The 25,177-nt window shown below is 41.0% G+C and overlaps 1 protein-coding gene across 1 annotated transcript in view; it reads right to left on the reverse strand.

Moving 5' to 3' along the window:
• Positions 1–1,679: 1,679 nt before the first annotated feature.
• VSTM2L (V-set and transmembrane domain containing 2 like) overlaps positions 1,680–25,177 on the reverse strand; it is a 97,283-nt gene continuing 73,785 nt past the window's right edge. The window contains exons 3-4 of the mRNA XM_029614127.1: positions 15,981–16,031; positions 1,680–3,330 (exon numbers count right to left, since the gene is read on the reverse strand). Of these exons, the coding sequence (XP_029469987.1) occupies positions 2,965–3,330; positions 15,981–16,031 (417 nt within the window). The 3' untranslated portion in view covers positions 1,680–2,964. The remainder of the gene's footprint in view (positions 3,331–15,980; positions 16,032–25,177) is intronic.

The raw sequence follows: 25,177 nt of genomic DNA on the forward strand, positions 1-25,177 counted from the left end.
GGGAGGGGGAAAGGGGGGGGCTTTCATATTCCTGTCCAGTATAGGGGCGCTTGGGTACATCCTAAGAGTCTGGACTGAACTGAGGTATGAACAGGAAAGGAAGGGAATACGACAGATCAGTCCAGAACCCCGCTCGTCATGGCAGTATGTAAATGATGCAGAATGGTTTGTTTGGTTACATAATGTTGTGCTTTCTGTTGTTGAAAAGAGTTTTCCATAGAGGCTCTGCCTTCCTTCTGCTCAGTGAGGGACTCAGTTATTGTTATGACTATTCTCATCTTGGCTTAGGCACAGGTCATACTGAGGGACTGCAGGTGGCACACTGGGCTATGGGCAGTGTCAGTAAAGCTTTTCTTCTCTGTCTCCAGCTGTTGGCAGGGAGGCAAAATTCAGGAGTCTGCACTGATCTGTGGTATTCCAGGAATGAAAATTAGCAGGTAAGAAACAATTTTCCTTTACTCAAGGTAGGTAAAGAGTACGTGGCAGAGAAGAGTTTAACATTTGTGACCCAGGATTTCTTTTGAATATTAGCTCCATGTTCTAACCATTGGACCATTCCTCTCCAAACAGCAGGATTTTAAAGCTTGCTAAGGGGGCATTTCTCCTGGTACTCCCTAAAGTTTTAATGATCCCTATGAATAAAAAGTTAATTTTCCATTAGGATATAACAGACTTCAAGAACTGGAACCATGCTATAGTATTTCAAAAGACTGATCTCCAGGAATAAAGGCCACTTTGTAATATAATAGAACAAAAATAGCCTGAGCACTCAAGAAATACAAAACTGATAATGTTTAATTACCAAACTCAATGTTTTGATCCATCCATCACATAAAAGCTGGACCAAAACGCTTTTTTTTTGTGTGTGTATGTTATTAAGCCCTTCTAAGAGATCCACATTCAGAAATGCGGGGATTGGGAAGTTACCCAAGTGACAATAGGCGGAAATTCATCAGTCTTACCTGGACATGCCTGCCTCTGACTATACTCAGGCAAAGGTAATCAGGAAACTAGGTAAGCATTTTCAACCAGACTCAATTTTCGCACTTCCCGGCTAAATTTAAGCCCTGTCTTTTTTTCACTTGGTACAACTTTACCCCAGTAAAATTTAGCCTGTGAAAGGAGGTAAATATTTCAATTACAGGTTTTTATATAGATTACTGAATGTTACCTTTTGAATATGGAGCTCTCAGTTTTATTTCTAGAATGTGCTGGTCGTTTTGTTCTTATTTATCTTTTGGTTTGGTTTCAGTATTTTTCCCTAAATATATGTTTCTAAAAGAATCCTTTTGAAAGTTATAATATGCCACTATAAATATGCTTACAGTGCAAGTAATGCACTTTCCTTTTTTTTTTTTTTTTTTTTAAGTTACAATATTTTAGAGCAGAGTATCCAGAAACTAGATTATATAGCAACAGATTAATTTAGAAAAAAATTCCATGAAAAATGGCAGGGTACAATAAAAGCGCACATTTAGGCTCCCAGCTGACTCTGAAAAACCTCAGGTCCCCTATTTTCCCCATACCCCCTCCCAAACCACTCCTGCCCCCACCAGCTGTGACATTCAAGATAGTGCCAGCTGAACTGCAGTTCCCTTTTTCTCTGGCATCTGCTGTGTGCAAGTGCCAGAGGAAAACAGCACCTGCTAATTGCAATGAATGCACGCTAATCACAAATAGCATGTGCCATATCCATCCAGTACATACAGAGTACCAACACCATGGAACTGCCTTTGCACTATAAATAAAGTTTGGATAGGCTCCCCAAATCATCAGCCCAGAAACTTTTGTTAATGGATAAATCTAGTTCTGACATGACCCACATCCCTCAATGACAGAGGCTTGACCTCCTGGAGGAAAATCCATAAGCTTTATTTGCATTGTACAACAAATCTGGTAACATAGAAATGGGTTCTGGAATACCAACTCAAAATGTGTTTGAGGAAGGAAGTAGAGTTTACCTTGTAAAGCAAACGAGCCGTCCAGAGACAAAGAAACTCACTGAGTCACTTAAAAGAGAAATAGCTGATTTGACATAGCATGACCCTCATGTTCACAAGAACACCAAGTGTATGAGATTCCTAAATTTTTCTCTTGGATTTTGAAATATTGGGTTTGTACCAATAATCTCCCCAGTCTAATTTTCAGATTTCGACAGAATCTTTTAAGGTGCACAAATTTATGGAAATAAAGAGCAATATGGGTACTGTATATAGCAAATGAAAATCAACCAACATGGTAATAGCACAGAAAATAGTTTACAGTAAATTTCATGTTAATATATATTTACTACTAGAGTATAAAATGATACATTTCATTACTTTTGCCATTTGTTTCCTCACTCAACACCAAAATCCAGTGTCTATGCCTATTGACATAAATCTGGCACACGGTCATGTGGCCCTGCATTGTGGAATGCATGGAATAATATTGGGATCAGCAGGCTTCATTCCACTGGAACAAAACTTCCTCCTACCCCCCATTCCTCACCATATTTTACACAGGCTCCAGGGGCAGGTTTCTTCTAGGTGGTATCTTGAGGGAAAGTGAGTTGTACAATTCTCCCATTCACATTCCAACATTGTCTCTCCTGCATGGAATACATACATTGCTATTAAGGTTTCTAAATCTCGCACAGTCATGAAAGAGTTCAATTTTATAGAAAGGGGGGAGAAGAAGTAGTGTCTGTGATGGAACAGATAGATGTGTTCATGCTAGTCTTGGGTTTCTTGGTATGTCTATGTAGCATCTGTCTAAGTGGGTTCCTTTTTCTGGTTTGTAGCTTTGATTTCCTTCAACCGAGCACCATCCAGGAGACCAGTAGCAGCAGTTCACCCGGACACGGTGGTCCTCATGCAAGTCTTTGTACAATTGGCAAGGGGAAAAGGGCAGGTAGGGAGGGGCAAGAATGGAAGAGAAAAGGATCATTACGCTGTCTTGGCTCCCGCCAAGGGGATGATCAGTCTAGAGTGTACAGCTGTCACGACAAGAGGTGTCAACTGAACGTTTCTTCAGCTCGTTGCCTGGTTTCTGATGGTGCTGGGGGTGTGGCTGGTGCTGGTGAGGGTTAACGAGTTTGAGATGCTCGCGAGGTGGAAGCTCGGCGTTCACTCCTGCCAACTGGGTGTCCTGCAGATGAGAGGAGGAACTGTGCTGCTGGAACCCGGGATTCTCCTCGTGCTCCACCCGCAGGTAGGCTTTGACTTTGTGGTGCCGTGCTTTGCCGTCACTGAAATCAATGACTCGGCATTCATAGGTTCCTTCATCTGACACTTTCACTCGGGACAGCCGAAGCTTGTGGGAGATGTTGCTGCCAACGACCTTAACAACCTGCACGGGGAAAAGAAAGTCTTTATTAAATAAAGGACAGCATAGACTGGGAAGAGTTGAACAAACATAAACCATGTTATTTTATGCAACTTCTGAATTAAATTATATTGTATTTTACAATGCTTTATCATCAGCTATGGCAGTTCAACCTGAGCTTCAACAGGCAAATACTTCATGCCAAATTTCTATTTTGAAGTGTAAATTGCCAATAGAAGTATGAAAATTAAAGGTTTTATTTTTATTGTACTAATAGCAATAATCCATTTTTCTTTAAGGCTAATTGTCCTGAAGCTTTGCTATGGGTCCCTGTCTTTAGACTGAATGCATAGGTGCATTGTTTTAATGTACGAGTCCTTAATAACAATGAATATTGGTTAAGTAGAAGAGCTACTAAAAAGCCATCAAGAATGTCGGACATCACTTGTATGATTAAATAACTGTCTTCAAAATGGGTATTTGAAAAATGTCTTTAAAAGCATATGCTACAAACCTAACACTATATAAGGTTTTTCTCTTTAGCCTTGATTTTCTTATTCCTGTTCTAATACATTTAGGTTCTTATAGTTCTAATCAAAATAAAATTATTGAACATCCATATTACATACCTTTCAAACCAGAAAACAAATGGGAAGCTACAGCAAATTACCTCAGCTAAAGGCCAGAACAAAATTAGTGGTAGAAGTACAGAATCATAGAAGGAAGACAAAAAAGGCTGAATCAATGAGCCAGGAACTATTATAAATCAAGCAGGGAATCATTCAAATGAATCCCATTTTATAATCACAAGTCCCATTTTCTGCGTTAAATTTTTAAAGTGTGTGATTTGTCTCCATTTGAAAACCTTGTAACGCATAAAAGTGCTATACACTACAAACTACTTCCCAACATGAATATGTCATCCAAAGCTCCAGTCTGGTCCATAAGACACAGAGGATTTCATCCAAGGTGAGCCGTGTTTCGACAAAGTCACCTACATCCATTAATTACATTTCAGCAGGTGAGGCTATTTCCTTGAATACTGACAACTACTAACATTCCATAGGAAATGTATACAAATGGCAATGATTGAATATTCTGGTTGGTGCCATGAGAGGGGCATTTGTTTAAAGTTTCCCAAGGAGTTTGTGTAGCATTGAATTGTTGTGTTTGCGGCATTGTGGACCCTTGGTCGCTGTGGAAATGACTCTGCCCACAGGGAGCAGCCCCATGGGGAACCACAGAGATTGGCTAAACTCAAGATAGCAGACACATATTGAATGGAAGGCTTTATTGTACTGCTGTAGATAGATGGTATGAAGCAGGAAGGTAAGGCACTGAGGTCACGAGGTGCCAATACGTTCAACAGTCTCTGATGATGATTCTCACCCAGATGTTACAGAGAGGCGGAGACCCGCAGAGCGGGCAACACCAAGCCTGGTGGGTGGAGTTGGAGCACCGGATCGTAAACGTATGCACAGGAGTGTAGGCGTCTTCCTGGTAGAGATGGTGGGACCGAAAGTCCATGGTACAGGATACTAGAATGGTAGGCCCTTGAGGAGCGAGTACCTGGTAGTCCAGAGGTCCTGTAGGTATTAGAGAGAGACCCCTGAGGAGCGGTTGTCTCAATTAGTAAGGCCCCAAAGTGAGATGGAAGCGAGAGACCCCCAAGGAGCGGGTGTTTTGAGCTTCTGAAGGAGCGAGGCCCTTGGAGTATAGAATGGCATCTAAGCGTGCAGCTTAGAGCGGTCAGAGTAGCTTAACCAAAGTCCTTGCTAACTCAATGGTGGCAGCGAAGCGGAGGCTTTAAATACCCGGAGGTATTGATGTCATGCGGTGGGGACGCCCCCGAGGTTCCTGCCATGACGTGTATTTGAGCTTAGGAGAGGTGTGCGTGCGCGCCCTAGGCGGCCATGGGAGTGAGCATGGCAGATTGGAACACCCATGCTAGACTGGAGACGCCGAGGCCCTTGGCTCTCAGCACCGGAGGCAGCCATAGTGCCCAAGGAGGAAGAAAAGGGAAGAAAAGAGATAAGGCAGAGCGGTCGCAGCCATCTGCGACCGACGGACGCAACATGAATAGTCAAAGAAGCATTATCACACAGAGAGAACCACACCAAAAAGCAATTATGAGTGGAATTTCAAAGGGGCTGTGTATAAAAATAGCAAATGCTGTTTTGTAAAGGTCACAAGTATGCACATATTTTTGGTTTCATGCATACATTTTACCGGGGAGGGGGGGGGGGGGGGGAATGGGGGTGAGCAGATTAGGATCATTCTGGGGCAGGGTTCAAAAGTATGCATGGTAGTTGCTGTTTTGTAAGAGATATGGAAATATGCATTACCAAACTTTTTTATATACATTTTCACCTACATATTGACTCACACAAGTGAACATCGACTTGTCTGTTGTCTGCAGTTTTTGGGTGGGATGTGAGAGTTAACTTGTGGGGATTCAGGATGAAGTGCTAGAGATAAAACATAAGCATTGTCAAGGTAAGTGTAAAACATTGATAAGACTGGCGAAGGGAGAATTTGAAATGAAGTTGGCCATAGAGGCAAAAACTCATAATAAAAACTTTTTTAAATATATCCAAAGCAAGAAACCTGTGAGGGAGTCGGTTGGACCATTAGATGATACAGGGGTTAAAGGGGCTCTTAGGGAAGATAAGGCATTGCAGAAAGACTAAATGAATTCTTTGCCTCTGTGTTTACTAATGAGGATGTTGGGGAGATACCAGTTCCGGAGATGGTTTTCCGGGGTGATGAATCAGACGAACTGAATGAAATCACTGTGAACCTGGAAGATGCAGTAGGCCAGATTGACAAACTAAAGAGTAGCAAATCACCTGGACCGGATGGTATGCATCCTAGGGTTCTGAAGGAACTAAAAAAATGAAATTTCTGATCTATTAGTTAAAATTTATAACCTATCATTAAAATCATCCATTGTACCTGAAGACTGGAGGGTGGCCAACGTAACCCCAATATTTAAAAAAGGCTCCAGGGGCAATCCGGGTAACTATAGACAAGTGAGCCTGACTTCAGTGCTGGGAAAAATAGTGGAAACTATTCTCAAGATCAAAATCGTAGAGCATATAGAAAGACATGATTTAATGGGACACAGTCAACATGGATTTACCCAAGGGAAGTCTTGCCTAACAAATCTGCTTCATTTTTTTGCAGGGGTTAATAAACATGTGGATAAAGGTGAACTAGTAGATGTAGTGTATTTGGATTTTCAGAAGGCGTTTGACAAAGTCCCTCATGAGAGGCTTCTACGAAAACTAAAAAGTCATGGGATAGGAGGCGATGTCCTTTCATGGATTACAAACTGGTTAAAAGACAGGAAACAGAGAGTAGGATTAAATGGTCAATTTTCTCAGTGGAAAAGGGTAAACAGTGGAGTGCCTCAGGGATCTGTACTTGGACTGGTGCCTTTCAATATATATATAAATGATCTGGAAAGGAATACGACGAGTGAGGTTACCAAATCTGCAGATGATACAAAATTATTCAGAGTAGTTAAATCACAAGCAGACTGTGATACATTACAGGAGGACCTTGCAAGACTGGAAGATTGGGCATCCAAATGGCAGATGAAATTTAATGTGGACAAGTGCAAGGTGTTGCATATAGGGAAAAATAACGCTTGCTGTAGTTATATGATGTTAGGTTCCATATTAGGAGCTACCACCCAGGAAAAAGATCTAGGCATCATAGTGGATAATACTTTAAAATCGTCGGCTCAGTGTGCTGCAGCAGTCAAAAAAGCAAATAGAATGTTAGGAATTATTAAGAAGGGAATGGTTAATAGAAAGGAAAATGTCATAATGCCTCTATATCGCTCCATGGTGAGACCGCACCTTGAATACTGTGTACAATTCTGGTCGCCGCATCTCAAAAAAGATATAGTTGCAATGGAGAAGGTACAGAGAAGGACAACCAAAATGATAAAGGGGATGGAACAGCTCCCCTATGAGGAAAGGCTGAAGAGGTTAGGGCTGTTCAGCTTGGAGAAGAGACGGCTGAGGGGGGATATGATAGAGGTCTTTAAGATCATGAGAGGTCTTGAATGAGTAGATGTGACTCGGTTATTTACACTTTCGAATAATGGACTAGGGGGCATTCCATGAAGTTAGCAAGTAGCACATTTAAGACTAATCGGAGAAAATTATTTTTCACTCAACGCACAATAAAGCTTTGGAATTTGTTTCCAGAGGATGTGGTTAGTGCATTTAGTGTAGCTGGGTTAAAAAAAGGTTTGGATAAGTTCTTGTTGGAGATGTCCATTAATGGCTATTAATCAATTTTACTTAGGGAATAGCCACTGCTATTAATTGCATCAGTAGCATGGGATCTTCTTAGTGTTTGGGTAATTGCCAGGTTCTTGTGACCTGGTTTGGCCTCTGTTGGAAACAGGATGCTGGGCTTGATGGACCCTTGGTCTGACCCAGCATGGCAATTTCTTATGTTCTTAATCTAAGTGAACTGGAGAAGGACAAGGTATTCGTAAACTAGTGATTCCAAGGACTTGGGCATACTTTATAAAATACCTACCTTTGCATTTAATTTAGATTGTTTACTAGCAGAGTGTCACATTTATTTCATGCATGTGTGCATATAAAATGAGTAGAGAAAGTATGTGTTTTCTTGAGTTGGAAATATATACGTATGTTGAAGCATGTATTTTATAACGCTGCAGCTCCTGCCACAACAATTTATAAAATATTTGCATTAATCTCTGTGCATCCACTTACATGCAAAATTGCTGTACTGTGAATAGGTTTGAAAGTTAGGCTCCCTATTAATTGATGCATGAAACTTTGGCAAAAAGCAGTAGTGCCCATGTCAGTCTGGTTGAAATTTTCTGCGTCTTGTAGATGAGATTGGAATTTTAGCTGACCTCTTCATGCTGGGGGCATTGGGTATTTTGTAGCATTATTGCACGTTAAAGTTTTTCTAAATAAGATAACACATTTTATACCGCCTCACTATCGAGAGTGATTTTATATTATAATTACTCTCTACATGGATATTAATGAGGGTGGTTAGCATTGATGAGGCAAACATTTGGAAAGGGTGCACTTAATTCAAACGAGTGCATCACCCAGAAGATGAGAAGGTTCTGACACATAATGGGTATCTCTCGAAATAATGGAAACATACAGATGGAACAGTCCAAAATTTCTTATCATAGGTTTTTAATAATGCACAAGAATAAGTAAACCCCTAATTCTTACAACTCATTTTTCATTGGAAAAGATTTACTTCCTGTGCATAATTACAATCTTAGGATAAATTTTGAAATGCCCCATCTCTAGGATAACCATGTAGCAAATACCATGTCAAAAAAAAAAAAAAGATTACAAAAAAAAAATAATGAATGAAATATGCTTTTAAGTTTGTGTCGTGTATAGGAAGAAATTCAGAGGAATAGGTATATTGAGTGTACACTAAAGAGTGTTAGTCTTGGAAGCAAAATAATTGAAGTGGTTTGAGGATCAGGGAGATCATTTTACACGTGCCTTCAATGATCACTTTGCTTAGGGTTGTTTTGTATTCTTCTGAATCAAGATGACTTATTTATAGACTCACTCTGTAGAGAAGTGATCTAAAAAATGTATCTTTTTACTAAAACACGAAAGTTGCTACTCTGTTGACATTTATCCTATAGTTTGTATGAGAAAAGTATTTTTAACTTGTACTGTTAGACCTACTAAATTTCTATAAAACTTTATTCTAAATATCAAATGTAAACATTACATCCTTTCATTTCCAAAGAAAATTCCTCACTGTTAGACCTACTAAGGGTCCTTTAGTCCTTTTTCTGGAGTGGATCTCTCATATTCTTGGCTTCACTCATTTCATTTGCATTCAGTTATAGTTTCAATAGAAATCACTAAAAGTCACTCTGAGTGACTCATGGATCTTATTTTAGGGAATAGCAGTTTAATTTAAAATGCACCGCTCCTATTTTGATGGTGTATGATCAAAAAAGGCTTTTATTCTCACAGTCAGACAAGAAGCACAGGATCCTTTTCAAAGCACTAAGGCAAGCATGCAAGTGTGTCGAATCTGAGGACAGAATGGAAAGAATGGGCTAGCCTTCGTTTCAACCTGAAAATGTCCAAACAGTTCAACCTACCCCTAAGCCTCCAAAAGCGTAGCAACATGGATCATCGCTCTAAAACGCAATTGGAAAGGAATCTCGGTCTTGCTCAGCTTGATGAGCCTTCTCTGTGCCAGTTCCTTGGGTTTTAAAGTACAGTTATAAAGGCGAATTTTAAGAGGCCTACTTGTGCCAAGGCCAGGAGATACGCACAGAAGTTGAGTCGGCTCACACTGCACGGATTTTAAAAAGCTCGCGAGTACGTGTATACGGAGCAGGGCATGGGCATTCCTAGCTTTCTCAATGAAATCTGCACGTAAGTATTTACATGCACAAGCACACGCCAGAGTTTCCTACCGTGCAATTTTACTTCTGCTATGGATGGCATGTAAGTCCTGAAACAAAAAAAATACTAAAGAGATTAACGGGGTTTTAAGAGTTGAGGCTAACAGGGTAAAAGGTAGGCTAGTTAACTAGGGGTGTTAGGAAGTCCTATTTATTTATTTATAATTCTTTATATACAATGTAATTTTCCAAACTTAACCTGTTTACTGTAAACCGACATGATGTCCACAACGAATGCCGGTATATAAAAATGTTTAAATAAATAAATAAATAAATAAAAAATATACCGAATTTTTCATGCGAACGTATCAAACCGGTTTACAGTAGGTAACAAATATTCATTTAATAATATTTGCATTTCCAAAAAAAAAGGAAGTAACATGGTTTCATAATATAATTAAGTAGACTAAAATACTAACTAATTAGTATAGTAAACTAATTGTTAATAAAGTTTAGGATCATGAGTGCAGAGATAATAAATTTAAAAGTATACATTACCTCGATATATGTCCAGTATTCTTAAAACATTAATTTAATAGTTCTTGGAAGGCTTGTTTGAAAAGCCAGGTTTTGATGCCCTTTTTAAATAATTTGATGTCAGGTTCCAATCGTAGTTCCTTTGGTATAGAGTTCCATAGTTGGGGCCCAGCAATAGAAATGGCTCTATCTCTGACACCATTTACATGAGCAATTTTAGGGGAAGGAATGGGTAACTGGGCAAACTGGCAATTGCGTCAGCGTGCGTATATACAAAAATCCTCCCACTTACGTGGTAGAGGTGGCATTTGTGCACACATGCGTGCATCCATATAAAATTGCGTGCACACTTACAGCCTATTTTATATCATGTGCGCAGATATGTGCATATGTTACAAAACTTCCATTACCGCGAGCCAGCATACATGCGTATGTGTGCGCCCTTGCAGCTGTTTAAATGTTACCGTCATAATATAAGACCTAAACAGATTTTCCACCAGTGGGACTTCAAATACAGTTGTGCTCATAAGTTTACATACCCCTGGTAGAATTTGTAAGATGTATAACATTTTACGAAAACATGAGTGATCAGACAAAACACATCTGTTATTTTTAATATATTTCAAATTAAACCATTTTATGCATCACAGAATAGCACAAACAAACCACAGCAATAAACAAAACAGTAAAAATGGTCCTGTTCAAAAGTTTACATATCCTTGAGATGGCAATAAAGGTTAAGTATCCACACCTGTGCCTTGTTTGATTGTAATTGGTGTCTGTGTATAAATAGTCAATGAATTTCTTAGCTCTTGAGAAATTCTTGTGCATTTCATCCAGTACTGCACTGACTTTGGTGATTACTGAAGCATGGGGAAAGCAAAACAACTGTCAAAAGAATCTGTGAGCAAAAGTATTTCAACTTTGCATATTCTTTTTATATCCTTTTCCTGATTTATAAAGATTTGAAAATGCCAATCAGTACTGTTCAAACTCTGATCAAGAATTGGAAAATTATGGGTTTGGTTAATACCAAGCCAGATCAAGAAAGATTGCAGACAGCTGCAAAGAAAATTTGTTGGGACGCAAAGAAAACCCACAAACAACTTCTACTGAAATACAGGCTTCTCTGAAATAAAGTGGTATGGGTGTTTCAGCAATAAGGAGATACTTGAACAAAAATGGGCTGCATGGTAGAGTTGGCAGAAAAAAGGCCATTGCTGCACCAACACCACAAAACAGCCTGCTTACAATACGCAAAAACAGCACCTAGAGAAGCCTCAATACATTTGGAACAAAATAATTTGGAGTGATGAGACAAAATCTGAATTTTATGGTCACAACCATAAACGATATGGGCCAGATTTTATAACATGCGAGCGGGCATAGATTTGGTCACGCAACCTGGCGCAAACAAATCTACGCCCGATTTTATAACATGCGTGCGCAGCCGCGCTCATGTTATAAAATCCAGGGTCGGTGCACGCAAGGGGTGCACAATTGTGCAACTTGCACGCGCCAAGCCGAGCAGCCTTCCTCCGTTCCCTCCGCCCCCCCCCCCCCTCACACACACACCTTCCCCTATCTAACCCACCCCCCAGCCCTAACTAAAACCCCCCGGACCTTTGTCGTAGAAATTATGCCTGCCTCTGAGCAGGCGTAACTTGCACATGCCGGCTCTCCATCCCCCGGCCCGGTGGCTGTTCCGGAGGCTTTGGTCCCGCCCCCGGGCCAGTGCCCCACCCCCAGCCCCGCCCCCGGAATGCCCATTTTTTCAAGCCCCAGGACTTACGCACTTCCCGGGGCTTAGGCTCGGCGCGCGCAGGGAGAGGTTTTCGGGGGTTACGTGCGTATCTTACACGCGTAACCCTTTGAAAATCTACCCCTATGTTTGGAGAGGGGTCAACACCATCCCTACCGTGAAGCACAGAGGTGGAGCTCCACTGTTTTTTTTTTGGGGGGGGTATGAGCTACAGTAGCACAGGGAATGTAGTCAAAATTGATGGCAGAATAAATGCAACATCTTAGCAGAAAATATTGGAGGAGAGTTTGCATTCAGCCAGGAAGCTGCACAGGGGGCGCTCTTGGACTTTCCAACACGACAACGATTTGAAACATAAGACCAAGTCGACCCTTCAGCGGCTGCAGCAGAAGAAAGTGAAAGTGTGATGGCTACTTCAGAAGTGTCCTGACCTCAACATCATTGAACCACTTTGGGGAGAAGTCAAACATGCAGTTCATGCTAGACAACCAAAGAATTTACAGGATCTCGACGCTTTTTGCCAAGAGGAATGGGCAGCTTTACCACATGAGAAAATAAAGTTCTTCATTTATAACTATCACAAAAAAACCTGCAAGGAGTCATTGATGCAAAAAGGGGGCAGTACACGATATTAAAAATTAAGGGTACGCAAACCTTTGAACAGGACCATTTTATTATTTCCTTTATTGCTATGGTTTGTTTAAATGCTTGTACTATTCTGTGATGCATAAAAAGGTTTAACTTGAAACATTAAAAATAAAAAATGTGTTTTTTTCTGATCACTCTTGCTTTCTTAAAATGCTATACATCTTACACATTCTGCCAGGGGATGTAAACTCATGAACACAACTGTAAGTTTCTTCACATACCACAAAAAAAACCCCCACAAAAAAAAAAACCCTAACAGTTGCAAAAAAACCTAGCCAGCAAAAGAGATTTTAATCTCAGTATATGTCTGAAACAAAGGGCAACAGCAGACAATTAGCAAATTAGAACAGTTGAAACAATTAGAAACTCTTGTGTATGAGATATTTCTTGAACCAAGAGACCTGTGTGCTAGTTTATCCTATTTAATATCTCACCTTTCATAACACCAAAGCGGTGTAGATATCAGCAAAACCAACAAGAATGCAATAAAACATAATCATAGCTGGTCTCCAAAAAGAACCACAGCCGATGAGAATACACTTTGAAAAGAATTTCCTTCCAAGGAATATAAGTCTGGTAACTAACCATAGAGAATTTCCTTATTTCCATGGGGGGAAAAAAAAATAAAAAAAAAATCTTCCTTCCATTCTGGTGCATTACAGCATCTTTCAACCTCTGTCTCCCTCATTCACCTGAAGATTAAACTGCAGGAACTTGCAGACCAGCTATGTGTGAAGATCAATGCAAACCACACGGGCTAATTAGCTTTTCTACCAAATTGATTCGCTCCTAGTATTTATCACCCCATGAAATTTAAGACTTACTCACTACAAGCCAGAGCTGCTATTGGCTTAGGTCAATAAATCAGATTTATAACCCACCCTGAGGCCCTGGCTCCTTTCCTGATAATCACACTGGATGTTAAAGGCCATTTTTCTACTTGCCAATGTTTGTTAGCCGAGGATTTTACAGTGTTTAGATACCAGACTGGAGTCCAGCCACAACCATCAGGTGGAGCGAAAGAGGCTGGAGAGAGAAAATTAAGCAAAGGGATAACCAAGATACAGAACAAGAAAGAGGTAGACAAAGGAAGAAAGAGAATTGTCAATTACTCTAACACAGAGATTCATTACACAGCCAAATCCACTCAGGCGTTTCACGAGACAGAATATTTTAAAAGAAAACTCCATTTGCTAAGCACCGGGCAGCACTTCCAAAGATCACAAGCGGGACTAATAATACTTGCCCTGTGTAATTGAAAAAAAAAATTCTTTTACGTAATTACTATTAAAATTCTTTAAAAACAATCCCTTAGGAGCTGCTCTGGGGAAAGTATGCCACAAATGACTTTATATACATGGCATTCATTTCTAATTGGTCCATACAATGCGATGGTGCGAGTTGACATATCAGGCCTTCTCACAAATACTCTTACCCCCACAGCAGTCACTGCATTAAAACAACACCCTGCTCTGAGATTCATGCTTGGGGAACTATTAACTAGTTTAGAATGCTGAACCAATCAAGATCCTGGGGGGAAAACAAAGGTGTTGAGAACTCTGATTCTGAAGGTGTCTCATGCAATGAAATAGTTTCCTAGTATTTGACTATTTTCACTGCACCGGTTTCTGAGGGCAGTATAAAGTAGTAAGGTTGACAAATTGTTCTGGAAGAATTTATAGTGCGTTTGATGCTCCTGTTGTCCACATGTTTTTCTCGTTCAGCCCCTGGGTTCAGTCAGACATGTGTTCAGTTTAGTTGTCATGGTGTTCTCCTATCCAATTGACTTTCAGGGCACCCTATAATTCAATGATAGTAAAAGGAAAAGCATAGCAAAATAGAGGCCAAATATATCAAAAAGAGATTTTCATTGGCATCTCTGTCTTTGCTATATTTCTTTTTATTGAAGGCAGACCTAAAAATATGTTTGGCTCTCCTTCTAACCCTCCCTATTTCTTCCTCCTCTCAGTCTTGCTTTGATTTGGGTAGCATCTACCCTTTCTGCATCAATCTGCCTTTTCAGTTACTAGCTTTCTCTCTGTCCTTCATATATTTTCTTATTCTTAAAAACTAAATATACTACAGCATCAGCACGATAGCATGAAGGTGCTGTGCTTGCCATGTAGCTGGCTCCCCCTACCACTGGCCCTCCTCACCATCTCCTTCATGACATGTAACTCCCACCCTCAGGACCTGGATTCCCCTTATCACACTCAGGGTTTATTTAAAAGTCTCTATGCTGTGTATGTTTTCAGCCAACTCTCCAGACCTGACAACTTCTTTTCCTGTGTGCCAGGACCCCGCCCAGGCTCTGCAAGTGATCCTCATCTCTGTCTTCTCCCTGCCTGGTGGAGATGGATGGGGGTTGGAGTCCTGACCCTCTCTCTTCACCGGACGCCACCTCCAGGGCCCTTGTGTCGGTAGCATGGTCTTTCCTTTCCCCGTCTTCCTAAATTGCTCACAGGGGCTAGTCTATGGCACTGGCTACTTGCGTTGGTTTTATCTACTAGGAGCTGCTTCATGTGTGGGATGTATGCAGCCTCTTATGGGGGGGGGGTTGTCCAGCTATTATAACATTTCTTTGTCCCTGGTGTTCTTATGCCTTACCAGTAGTGGTCAAGGAGATGAGGAGGCCTTTTATCATTCTGATTCTTATTCATTGAGGGATGGGGTTTGTCGTCGTTCTGATTTCCAAGTCAACAGTTTATTTAATCATTCCTTTAAAAATTCATGATAACTCTTCAATTATCACATTTTTTTGCTTTTCAAAGAATGGTTGCTAGATGTTTTAGGGTTTTCCTAGTCTCCTGTTTTCTCACTACACCAATCTCTCCCAAAATGTTGTTTCTGCCATTTCTATGGATGGTGTTTGTCCTTTGCAATTGGTTTTTATGCTGTTATAAATGTTATTGTGATCTATTATGATCACAAGTATATGGTCCAGGGGTAGGAGCATGAAGAGGTACCTACACTGGCAGCTTTATATTAAGGGGAAAATGGCTAAAATGTGGGCAGTACAGCATTGCTACGCCCTTCCCGCCAGGAAAAAAAACCAACCCAAAACTAAAACTAAAAGTGTTGTTATACTCTCCGTTCATTTAGCTCCATGGATTACTGTGAATTTTTGTCCTAATGCTTTTTAAACTAAAGCACTTCCTTTTGCTTCCAGCTGGGATGAAATGCATTTGACTTTTAGAAAAAAAAAAAGAAAAGAAAGTATTGTGTTTTGTCTTGGGGGTTTTTTTTTTTTTTTGGTTGCTGGTATGAGATGGAAAGTCACAGCTGTGGCTTCGATTAAAGTCCTTGCAAGAAGCCATTATCAAAACTCACGCTTATTTTCGTGGCGTCTTTCTCTGCCTCCTCCTGCTGCGATCCTTTTAACTGTCAGAAAGGAAGGGAAAAGGTGGGGGGTCAGAAGGGCAGAAGAGAATGGGAAGAAAAAAAACACATTAGTTAGGCAGGAAACAAAAAAAAAAAGGAAAAACTAAAATAGGCACCAGACTAATTCACACTTTGGACAGTAGCGTGTGCTTTAGAGGGAGCTGCTAATGGAGCCGAGGGGAGGGAAGCATTAGGAAGAATGAGCAAATTAGCAGGACTGAACATGAAGGCCTTCAGTTTTGTGCCACTGATTTCGACTTATGAAACATCACATCGGAAACTTGTTTTGATTTTTTTTTTTTGGGGGGGGGGGGTGGGGGAGGGGGGAGTGTGTTTCAAAATGGACAAACGCATATTTCAGAAAGCATCTGTCATTGCATTCACCGGCTTTTTTCTGTCTTGGAGCAGCTTGTGATCTGTGACAAAAATCACCAGCCACAACACAAAACTCAAGTCATTCCCAATCACAACTTTACCGTTCTTGTTTCTCAGGGTTTGTATGGTGAAGGCCGCAAGGCAAAACTCCTCCAGTTTTCAGAGAACCCTATCTCAAAGATGGCAATTTAAGTTCAGAAAGCATCAGGTTACAGCTTTGCCTAATTGCACGTCATCCTGTGACCTCCATCAGCAAGTTTCCTAGGATCTCCAGGCAGAAGATGAGAATTTGTGATCTATTACCCCATGTCAGCGTTACGAGCCTAAAACCGACCCATCCTGTCTTATTTATTCAGTCCTCCTTTACTAATACATCTGCCACTGTGACCTGGATTTTGTAGGTTACCACAGTCAAAACTTAGGAAGCAAATCCTCCCTCACCCTACAACTTTCTCCTGACTCCTGGATGCATCATATTGACATAGAAAATCTCTCAACCTTAACATTCTCGGAAGGAATGACCAGTTTCAGCACAGCACACCCATGTCCAGAACAAAACAACGAAGATGCTTGACTGGGCAGGCCATGACTTGAGTGACAGTGTCCCGCTGCTGGTGTACGGCACCCAAGTGGCAGGTTATGTGATCCCAGGTTATGTATTTTATTTATTTATTTTAAATTCTTATATACCAACATTCCTGTATAGTATACAGATCACACCGGTTTACAGTACAACAGAACCGTCGCGTAGGAGCGATACAAGGAACATTTGAAACATTTGAAAACAAGGAACATTTACAACCCATGGAGTAAAAGAAAAACTTTTCAGCACATAGTAAAATAGCATATAAATAACATAACAAATGAAATGGGGGTACAATCCCATAAAGACATTGGAGACCAGTGGGGAGATTGGTACGAATGTGATGCTTCTATAAATGATCACAGTCATGTTTCCCCTTTGTTCAACCCCATGTTTTCCCCCCTCTAACTCCCTGCCCACCCCAGATGGCAGGTCTGGGCATTGCACAGGATACCTTCCCGGCTAGGAGAACTCAAGGGAAGCCTCCTTCAAAGTTATCCAGCGGCAGGACTCCTTCAGCCGGCAGGGGGAGCCACAACAGCAGCAGTTGCCTTCCGTAAAAGCAGCGAGCATCTGGGGGAGGTAGGTCAGAATGCAGGATTTTGTGGTTTCCCTTTTTTTGGATTCTTGTATCCGTTTGCCTTCCAAGCCCACTGCGCTTGCAGAACCAACTCTCATTCTTGGCATCAGGTTGGATTAACCTGCTCAGAGTTGGGTTTTGTTTTGTTTTTTTAATGACACCTTAAATGACACAAACCGGTATCGCAAGCTGTGCAGTCTCTGAGAGCACAGGCAGTAAATTTTCTGGGTTTCTAGGCCATACAGAAAATAAAACCAAGACCCTGCTGCTGAACTTCCAAGCTGCAAAAATTGCAGCCTTCAGTTCAGGCCTCCCTCCCCCGAGAAGCTGAATCCGTTCTCCCAGTCCCACTGTTATTGTTCAAAGCTCAATTTCTCCCCACTGGTCTCCAATGTCACCCTCAATTTATAGCAGCCGTATGACATTTTTCTCAATTTATGATAATGCCAGTTGCAATGTGTATTGCTGGAGACACAATAAACCCTCATTAAAATACCAAAAGCTGCATTTCAATTATTTGGGCCCTTATCTCTGTGTATACAGAAAAAGAAAAAATAGAGAGAGAGAGAGAGAGGAGGAAGACAGATTGGCAAGGAAGAGAGGGGGAGAGGATAGGAGTAGGAGGGCAGAGCCTCTGATTAGGTGGAGAAACACCTGAACATAGAGACAAATTCACAAATAAAATCAAACACTCCCTGTGAGAGGAACTCGTTAAAAAAAAAAAAAAAAAAAAGGAGGGAACTAGGTCAGATACCCAGTCAGGGAGTTATTCATAAAACAGCAGCATGCATCTGCATTCCTTGTATGTTTCTTAGCACTGCCGTTTTCCTCTCTGGGTCTTAATCTTTTTTATAGTTTTTCCTCATTGTTGTATTTTATACATTTTTTATAAAAGGTTTGCACCATTTATGATGGCCACATCTCCTGCTTCCTTTTTAGTCTCCTTTGCATTCATATGTAGTTATAGATATATACATTCAATTCAACTTTATTTATAAACTGCTTTTCCTGTGTTCAAGGCAATGCACAAGTCAATCAATCGTAAGACAGACAAAGGTTCTAGAAAAGATGCTGGAGACCATGGAAATAAAACACAGAAAAAAACAACAAAATACAACCTAGAAGCAAAAGACATCCATATTCAAAGGGTTTTGTCTAGCTAAGTTCAGATTTATATTTGCTCCTCTTGCTTTTGATTTATCACTATTCAGAACAATAATTGTGACCAAAAAAAAAACGGTGACAAACACATATGATGGAAAAATATATGCACTAAAGGCCCAACTCTCAATATCTGAAATATAAGGGATAACAGACGAAAGTGGAAAGTAGTGTCATAGGGCTTTCTCAAAACCTCCTCAATCCATCATCATTTCCCCTGAAGTCCAAGGTTTTTAATTCTTTTTTAGAAATGCAGATAAAAACAAGCAATGTGAAAATAGTCTGACAACCGATTCTAATGAAGAATGAAAAGCTGTCCCAACACTGGCGTTGTTTCGGCGTCGCCCGCTTCAGGGACATCACCACAAAAAGGAACATATCTCAAAGGTCTCAGTAATAGCCAAACTCAGTCCTGTAATCACCCAAACAGCCACCACTTCTCAGGCGTAAGTCACTGCCCTCATTTCTGCTTCTATCTGGCATTTTGCCCTTCTCTCCATTCTCCCTCTCCTCCTCACCACTCTGTCTTCCTTCTCCTCTCTCTCTAATTTTTTCTCTCTTTCTGTATACGCAGAGATAAGGGCCCAAATAATTGAAATGCAGCTTAAGAGTTACGCCTGAGAAGTGGTTGCTCCTAGTGTGATTACGGGATCAAGTTAGGCCATTACTGAGGCCTTTTTTAAGATAAGTTCCCTTTATGGTGGATTTCCCCTGAAATAGGTGACGCCAAAGCATTTTCAATGTCAGGACACCTTCTCATTCTTCATTAGAATCTGCGTTGCCAGGCTGTTTTCACATCACTTGTTTTTAATCTGCATTTCTGAAAAATACTTAAACATAAAGGACTTTAGACCCTATCCCTGGGCTCTTTTCTCTCTACAGTTAATCCCTTGGTGCTCAGATCTCACCCCATGGCTTTCAGTACCACTTTTATACTGATGATACCCAGATCTACCTCTCTACACAAGATGTTTAACAGGATTGAGTCCCAAATTTCAACCTGCTTTTCTGACATTCCTCCTGTAAGTCCTGCCATCACCTTAAACTTAACCTGGCCAAAAAATAACTTCTTGTATCTCTCCCCCCACCTGGTCCAAGCCACTAGCCCAATCCCAAAACAAACCCATCTTCCCCCTTCCCCCCAACCAAAACCACTCTTTAGGAACCTGTCATCTATCACAAATGAAAACTTATTGTAACTCAACATTCCTAGAATCAAACTCCCTTGGACCCAACTGAGGCTTTTGTCTAACACTGGAATGATGAATTCAACTCCGTACTCAATACCTTGGCTCCACTTAAACTGAACCTCAAGCATCCTAGAAAGTCCCCTTGGATCCATGAGGGTCTTCTCCTCAAGCACTAATCCTGCCAACGTGAACGTGCACGGTGGAAACATAAAACAGACACCAACCTTCACAACTGGAAGGAACATGAGAAAAAAAAGATATTGAACAGCCAGTCAACAAGCCAAAAAGTGTCTACATCTCCAAGCAACTCAAGCTCTCTATCATCAATCTGAGCAAATTCAGTTGTTTGAACTTGAACGGAAGTTCCCTAAACCTACTTCTCACTTCTCCTCAATACCCACAGGGGATCACATTGTGAAAGACTTTGCTATATTCTTCACTGAAAAATCTTAGCAGTCCACTCCTCCTTTGGCACCTTCCTCTTACACACCCTTCTTAATGGGCCCACCCTCCACATCAGCAGGAACCCCTCCCCCCACAACTCCCACAAGACAAAAAAACACACTGGTTTCAGACCCATCACCCCTCCCCCCCCCACCAAAGAGGGGGTAGAGATCCTCCAGTGAATCAGTCAGTCAATCTCCCAGCCCACTTGGCACTATTCCCCCTAAGTTCATCTGCAGCCTAAAACGTAGCCTGGCTCCATGGCTAACCAATACAATTAATGGCACCTTATGGGTTCCTTCCAGATACACTGAAAGAGGTGGCAATCAAACTTAGCCTGAAAAACCAAACAAACAAAAAAACCCAGGCCTCTGACCATTAAGTTCCTGTCTCCCATTTCTATCTAAACTAGAAGAAAAAGTGGTCTATCACCAACTGCTAGACTTCCTTGAAGAAGGGAACAGCCTACACTTCCACCAAGGGACACAGAACTGAGTCTATCCTCTTAGACATCATAAGTACAATTAATTTAAATGTAGACCAAGGGGGACGACTCTATCCTTATCTTACTTGATCTCTCTACAGCCCCACTGGCCTCTTCTTCACTTCAGGCTGTGGCAGGGTGAGCACTGTCACAGTCCTGCTGGCCTCTTCTTCACTTCAGGCCACGGCGGGATGAGCTCCACCATGGCTCAGCCAGGCATCCCTCACTGGAAGGGGGGGGGGGGGCAGTTGTGTGCACCCACCAAAAAAACGTTATGCACAAGCGCACATGTACAGCTTAGAGCCTCACGCGTGCACAGAGCTTTTCCCATGCATGCATGGGAAGAGAGAACATTAGTGGTGGGCAGCAGCACATTATTCTGGAAGGACAGCCAGAGAAGACGAGATAGTTTTCAAGTTGGTGGTGCCTGTACACCACTGTGCACTATGGACGCCTCACCCAAGAATATACATGTTGTAAGTGGTATTTTTACCACAATGTCATTTTCCATGCAAAATCTGAATAATCTTTAATTGTTTTGTGGGGAGGGCGACACCTAGTGGTTGGACTGGGGACCTCTGACTGCAGGGAACCCTGGTGCATGGCTCCCAGAGCCCAGGACTGACTCCGCAATGACTGTAGTAAATAAAGGTGAGGGGAGGAAAAATAATCCCCGGGAGTTGTGAATGAAGGCTCCTGGCACCAGGTTCTCTGTACTGGTTCTGACTGGAGCCGGAGGAAACTGCTGGGTGAAAATAAAACTCAGAAGCACTCTCCATTTAACAGTCTCCCAGCTCGTGGTGGCGTGTGTTGTGCTCAGGGTGAGGGAGCACTTTTTCACTTGGCTATAGGTGCCACATGGCTTGGCTACGGCTCTGCTGAACAGGGCTCACCGAAGGCCTCTGCAGGTGGGGAGGTGGCACAGTAATCAGAATCAGGGTATGATGAGGCTGCACAGCAGACAAAATCAGAACATTTAGCCCAGTGAATTCTGGGACAAGTTACCTGGCTAACTGTAGCCAGGTAACTTGTCCACTCGCCAGCTTACTGAACATTAGTCTCATAAATAGTAGCAGGAACAGCAGCAGCAGCTGGTGGCTTCCATGGCCCAAGCCCCTCCACCCCCTGTCTAAGTTTAAAACATAAAGGTGGTCACCCCTTCTGCTTCTTAAGTGTGGTACCACCCCCACCCATCCCTCCAAAATTATCCCTGTGCCCCAGAGGGAGGAGGAGGAGGAGGAGCTTGTACCTCCTCCTGCAGGGTAAATAAGCACCAGGACAGTGGACAGGTACCAGCACTTAGGTATTCGTTGCATTCTTTTCAGGACTGGTCAGTTCCCAACCTTTTTTCTTTAAAACACAATTTGGGGCAAGGTAGGGGATTTGTTTTCAAAATATTCAGTAAACCAGCTAACGTCAAAGTTACACAGGTAATTCTAGACAAATAGATACATTCTGCTGAGTATTCAGCTAAAGCTGTCTAATATCCAAATAATGTTACCAGAATAAAACTTTGCCACTCACTGGCCTACTGAATATAGACCTCAATAGTATCATAAATCAAATAAGAACAATAATAAACTAAAAATCAAATAAACAAAACAATACAAGTACATAACAATGGGAAATATCAATATCCAACCTAAAGCAAATCATACTCAATAGATCGCTCTAATCCTAAAGTAACAGATCTATTTATTTTATTTGTACATTTTGTATTCTACTAATCCAGTTTGTTCTGCATGGATCACAACTGCATATACATAATTTAATACATAAAACACAAAACAAAATTGACAAGTAAATTTAAAAATTAGCATAAAAATTAAACCCACCATATTAAAGTAAAAACTTGTGAAAATAACCATACCTTGAGTTGTTTACAAAAACATTTCATGGTTTAAAAACTGAACTTCCCAAGGCATTTCATTCATAAATTAGGAGCAATTCTAGAGAAGGCTTTCTACTTACTACCAGATAACATCATGTCAACCAAAGAAGAGAAGGACAAAAAAGCCTCTCCTACAGAGTGAAATGCTTGAGAAGAGATGTAGCTAGAGAGTCAAGAGGATAGCCAAACTAGGCCTATGCTCTTCAGAGTTTTTAATACCAAGATAATTATTTTAAATTTATCATGTAAGCTATAGGTAGCCAATGCAGCTTACACAGGAACGGGGTAACATGATCACAATACTTTACACCAGCCAACATTCGTGCAGCCGTATTCTGCACTAACTGCAATTGCTTGATAAAACATCGCAGTAAACCAGACAAAAGTGAATTGCAGTATTCAGGGCAATTTAGAATAAAAGCATGTAATAAACTTACAAATAAAGACAAATCTAACAGCTGATAAAAACAGGCTTCACAACCAATAATGATATTTGAGATGTTATTGAGGGGGTTGAATTCAGCAACACTCTCAGGCTACAAACCTAGGACAGTGACCCCCCTGCAAGATGGGGTGAATAGTACATTTAGGGTTTTTGTTTTGTTTTTAACTAATCCATAAGACCTTAGCCTTACTATTGTTGATCTACAATTTGTTCAATCTAGACGAGGCAGCCACCTCCTCATTAGAATCAAGTGGAGTAGAAAGCTAACATCAGTTTAGAAATGATAGGAGAGCCCAGTATCCCTACTCACATTTCCTAAAGAGGCCCAGATACAAATTAAACATAGAAGCTAATCTATAGAGCCCTACTGGATACAACATAGAAGAAGCCAAGCCCAGCAGCTGGCTTCACTTGATACTAGATACTGAGTCCTACCATGAAGCTAAGGTAACCAATTTAGTACTGACTCTGCAATTCCCAAGTTTGATAGATGTTACAGTATATTCTGCTCTCAAAAACCACTGATAAATCTGATAGGACCAATAAGACTGAATTTTGTGGTCCAGTTGACAGCAGCAATCATTTAACAGGGCAACTAAAACAGTTTCTGTGGAAAAACCTGGTATAACCAAATTGTACCATATCATATCAATGATGCATATCAATATATTCTTATAACTGCTCTGCAATCATCAATTTTTTCCCCAAGAAAGGAATATTAGAAACTAGGTAATAATTCTCAACCAATGAAGAGTAAAGAGGATTTTTAGAAGAGAGTACATTGTTTACTTCAAGTCATCTGGATAACTTCCTTTAGTCCAAGATGTATTATTGACCAACTCAACCTGTGCAGCTAGGTCCATTCTACCATTCCTAACCAATCAAGATGGGCAGGGGTCAGACAAGTCATTGCATTCACGTGTGACAACCATTTTGCCACATCCTCAACCTTCACCAACTTAAAGATTAAAATAGGATGAGGGAGCAACTCACTGTCATTCACAATTTCAGAAACTGAATCACAGTCTAAAGAGAAATGAATAGCCATGATTTGTTTTTTAACAAAATGTAAGGTAAAGCCATTACATTGCTTAATGGAGAGCACATTCTCAGCTAGACCCCAGTGGCCATCAATAAATGAATTTACCATCTTAAATAACTCCCATAAAAAATTATCAGCATTCGTAATAGATATTACAATATGGTTCTTTTTTTTCCTGCTGAAATTGTGGAGTTACATAACTGCAAATAGGACCAACAAAGGTTTATCTTCTTCCAATTTACTTTGCCTCTCCAATTGCCTACTCTCTGGGTTTAAAGTTCCCTAGCTCATGCAAACGTCAGGAGGCTGTTTTGGTTCTAACACTGTGGATCCATAAAGTCTAGAGGATGTGAATGAAGAGAAGAGGTATGGGGGTTGCTAGCGGAAATGATGGCTACTACCTGGAGATAATACCCTTATTCAATAAACATACACACGGTTAATGCGACTCCAACATTGCTCTATGCTTCAACGGCAAGAGGAAATGTGGAAAAAAGGGTTTGCATTCACAAAAAAGTGGGGAGTAGCTTGCTTGATATGGCAGTTACTACCCCAAACCAAATAAGCCTGATACTTCACTTTCAATGCACATCCAGCGTAGCTCTCTGCTTCAACAGCAGGGGGAATGAAGAAAAGATTATTTATATTCAGACAGCAACCAACAAGGACTGAATTACATAGTCTGGGTAAACAAATAAGCATGGGTGTAGCTTGCTTGTTATAGCAGTTACTACCCCGAATCAATTAAGCCTAATACTTCATTTGAAATACATATGCAGTGCACTTCACTGCTTCAACGGCAGGGGGGGAATGAAGAAAAGTGGATTTATATTCAGACAACCAACAAGGGCTGAATTGCACAGGCTGGATAAACAAATAAGCATGGAAGTAGCTTGCTTATTGCGGCAGTTACTACCCCTAACCAAATAAGCTAGATTCTTCACTTAGATG

Source organism: Rhinatrema bivittatum, chromosome 8, assembly GCF_901001135.1.
Source record: "Rhinatrema bivittatum chromosome 8, aRhiBiv1.1, whole genome shotgun sequence".
In the NCBI taxonomy this organism is placed as follows: domain Eukaryota; kingdom Metazoa; phylum Chordata; class Amphibia; order Gymnophiona; family Rhinatrematidae; genus Rhinatrema; species Rhinatrema bivittatum.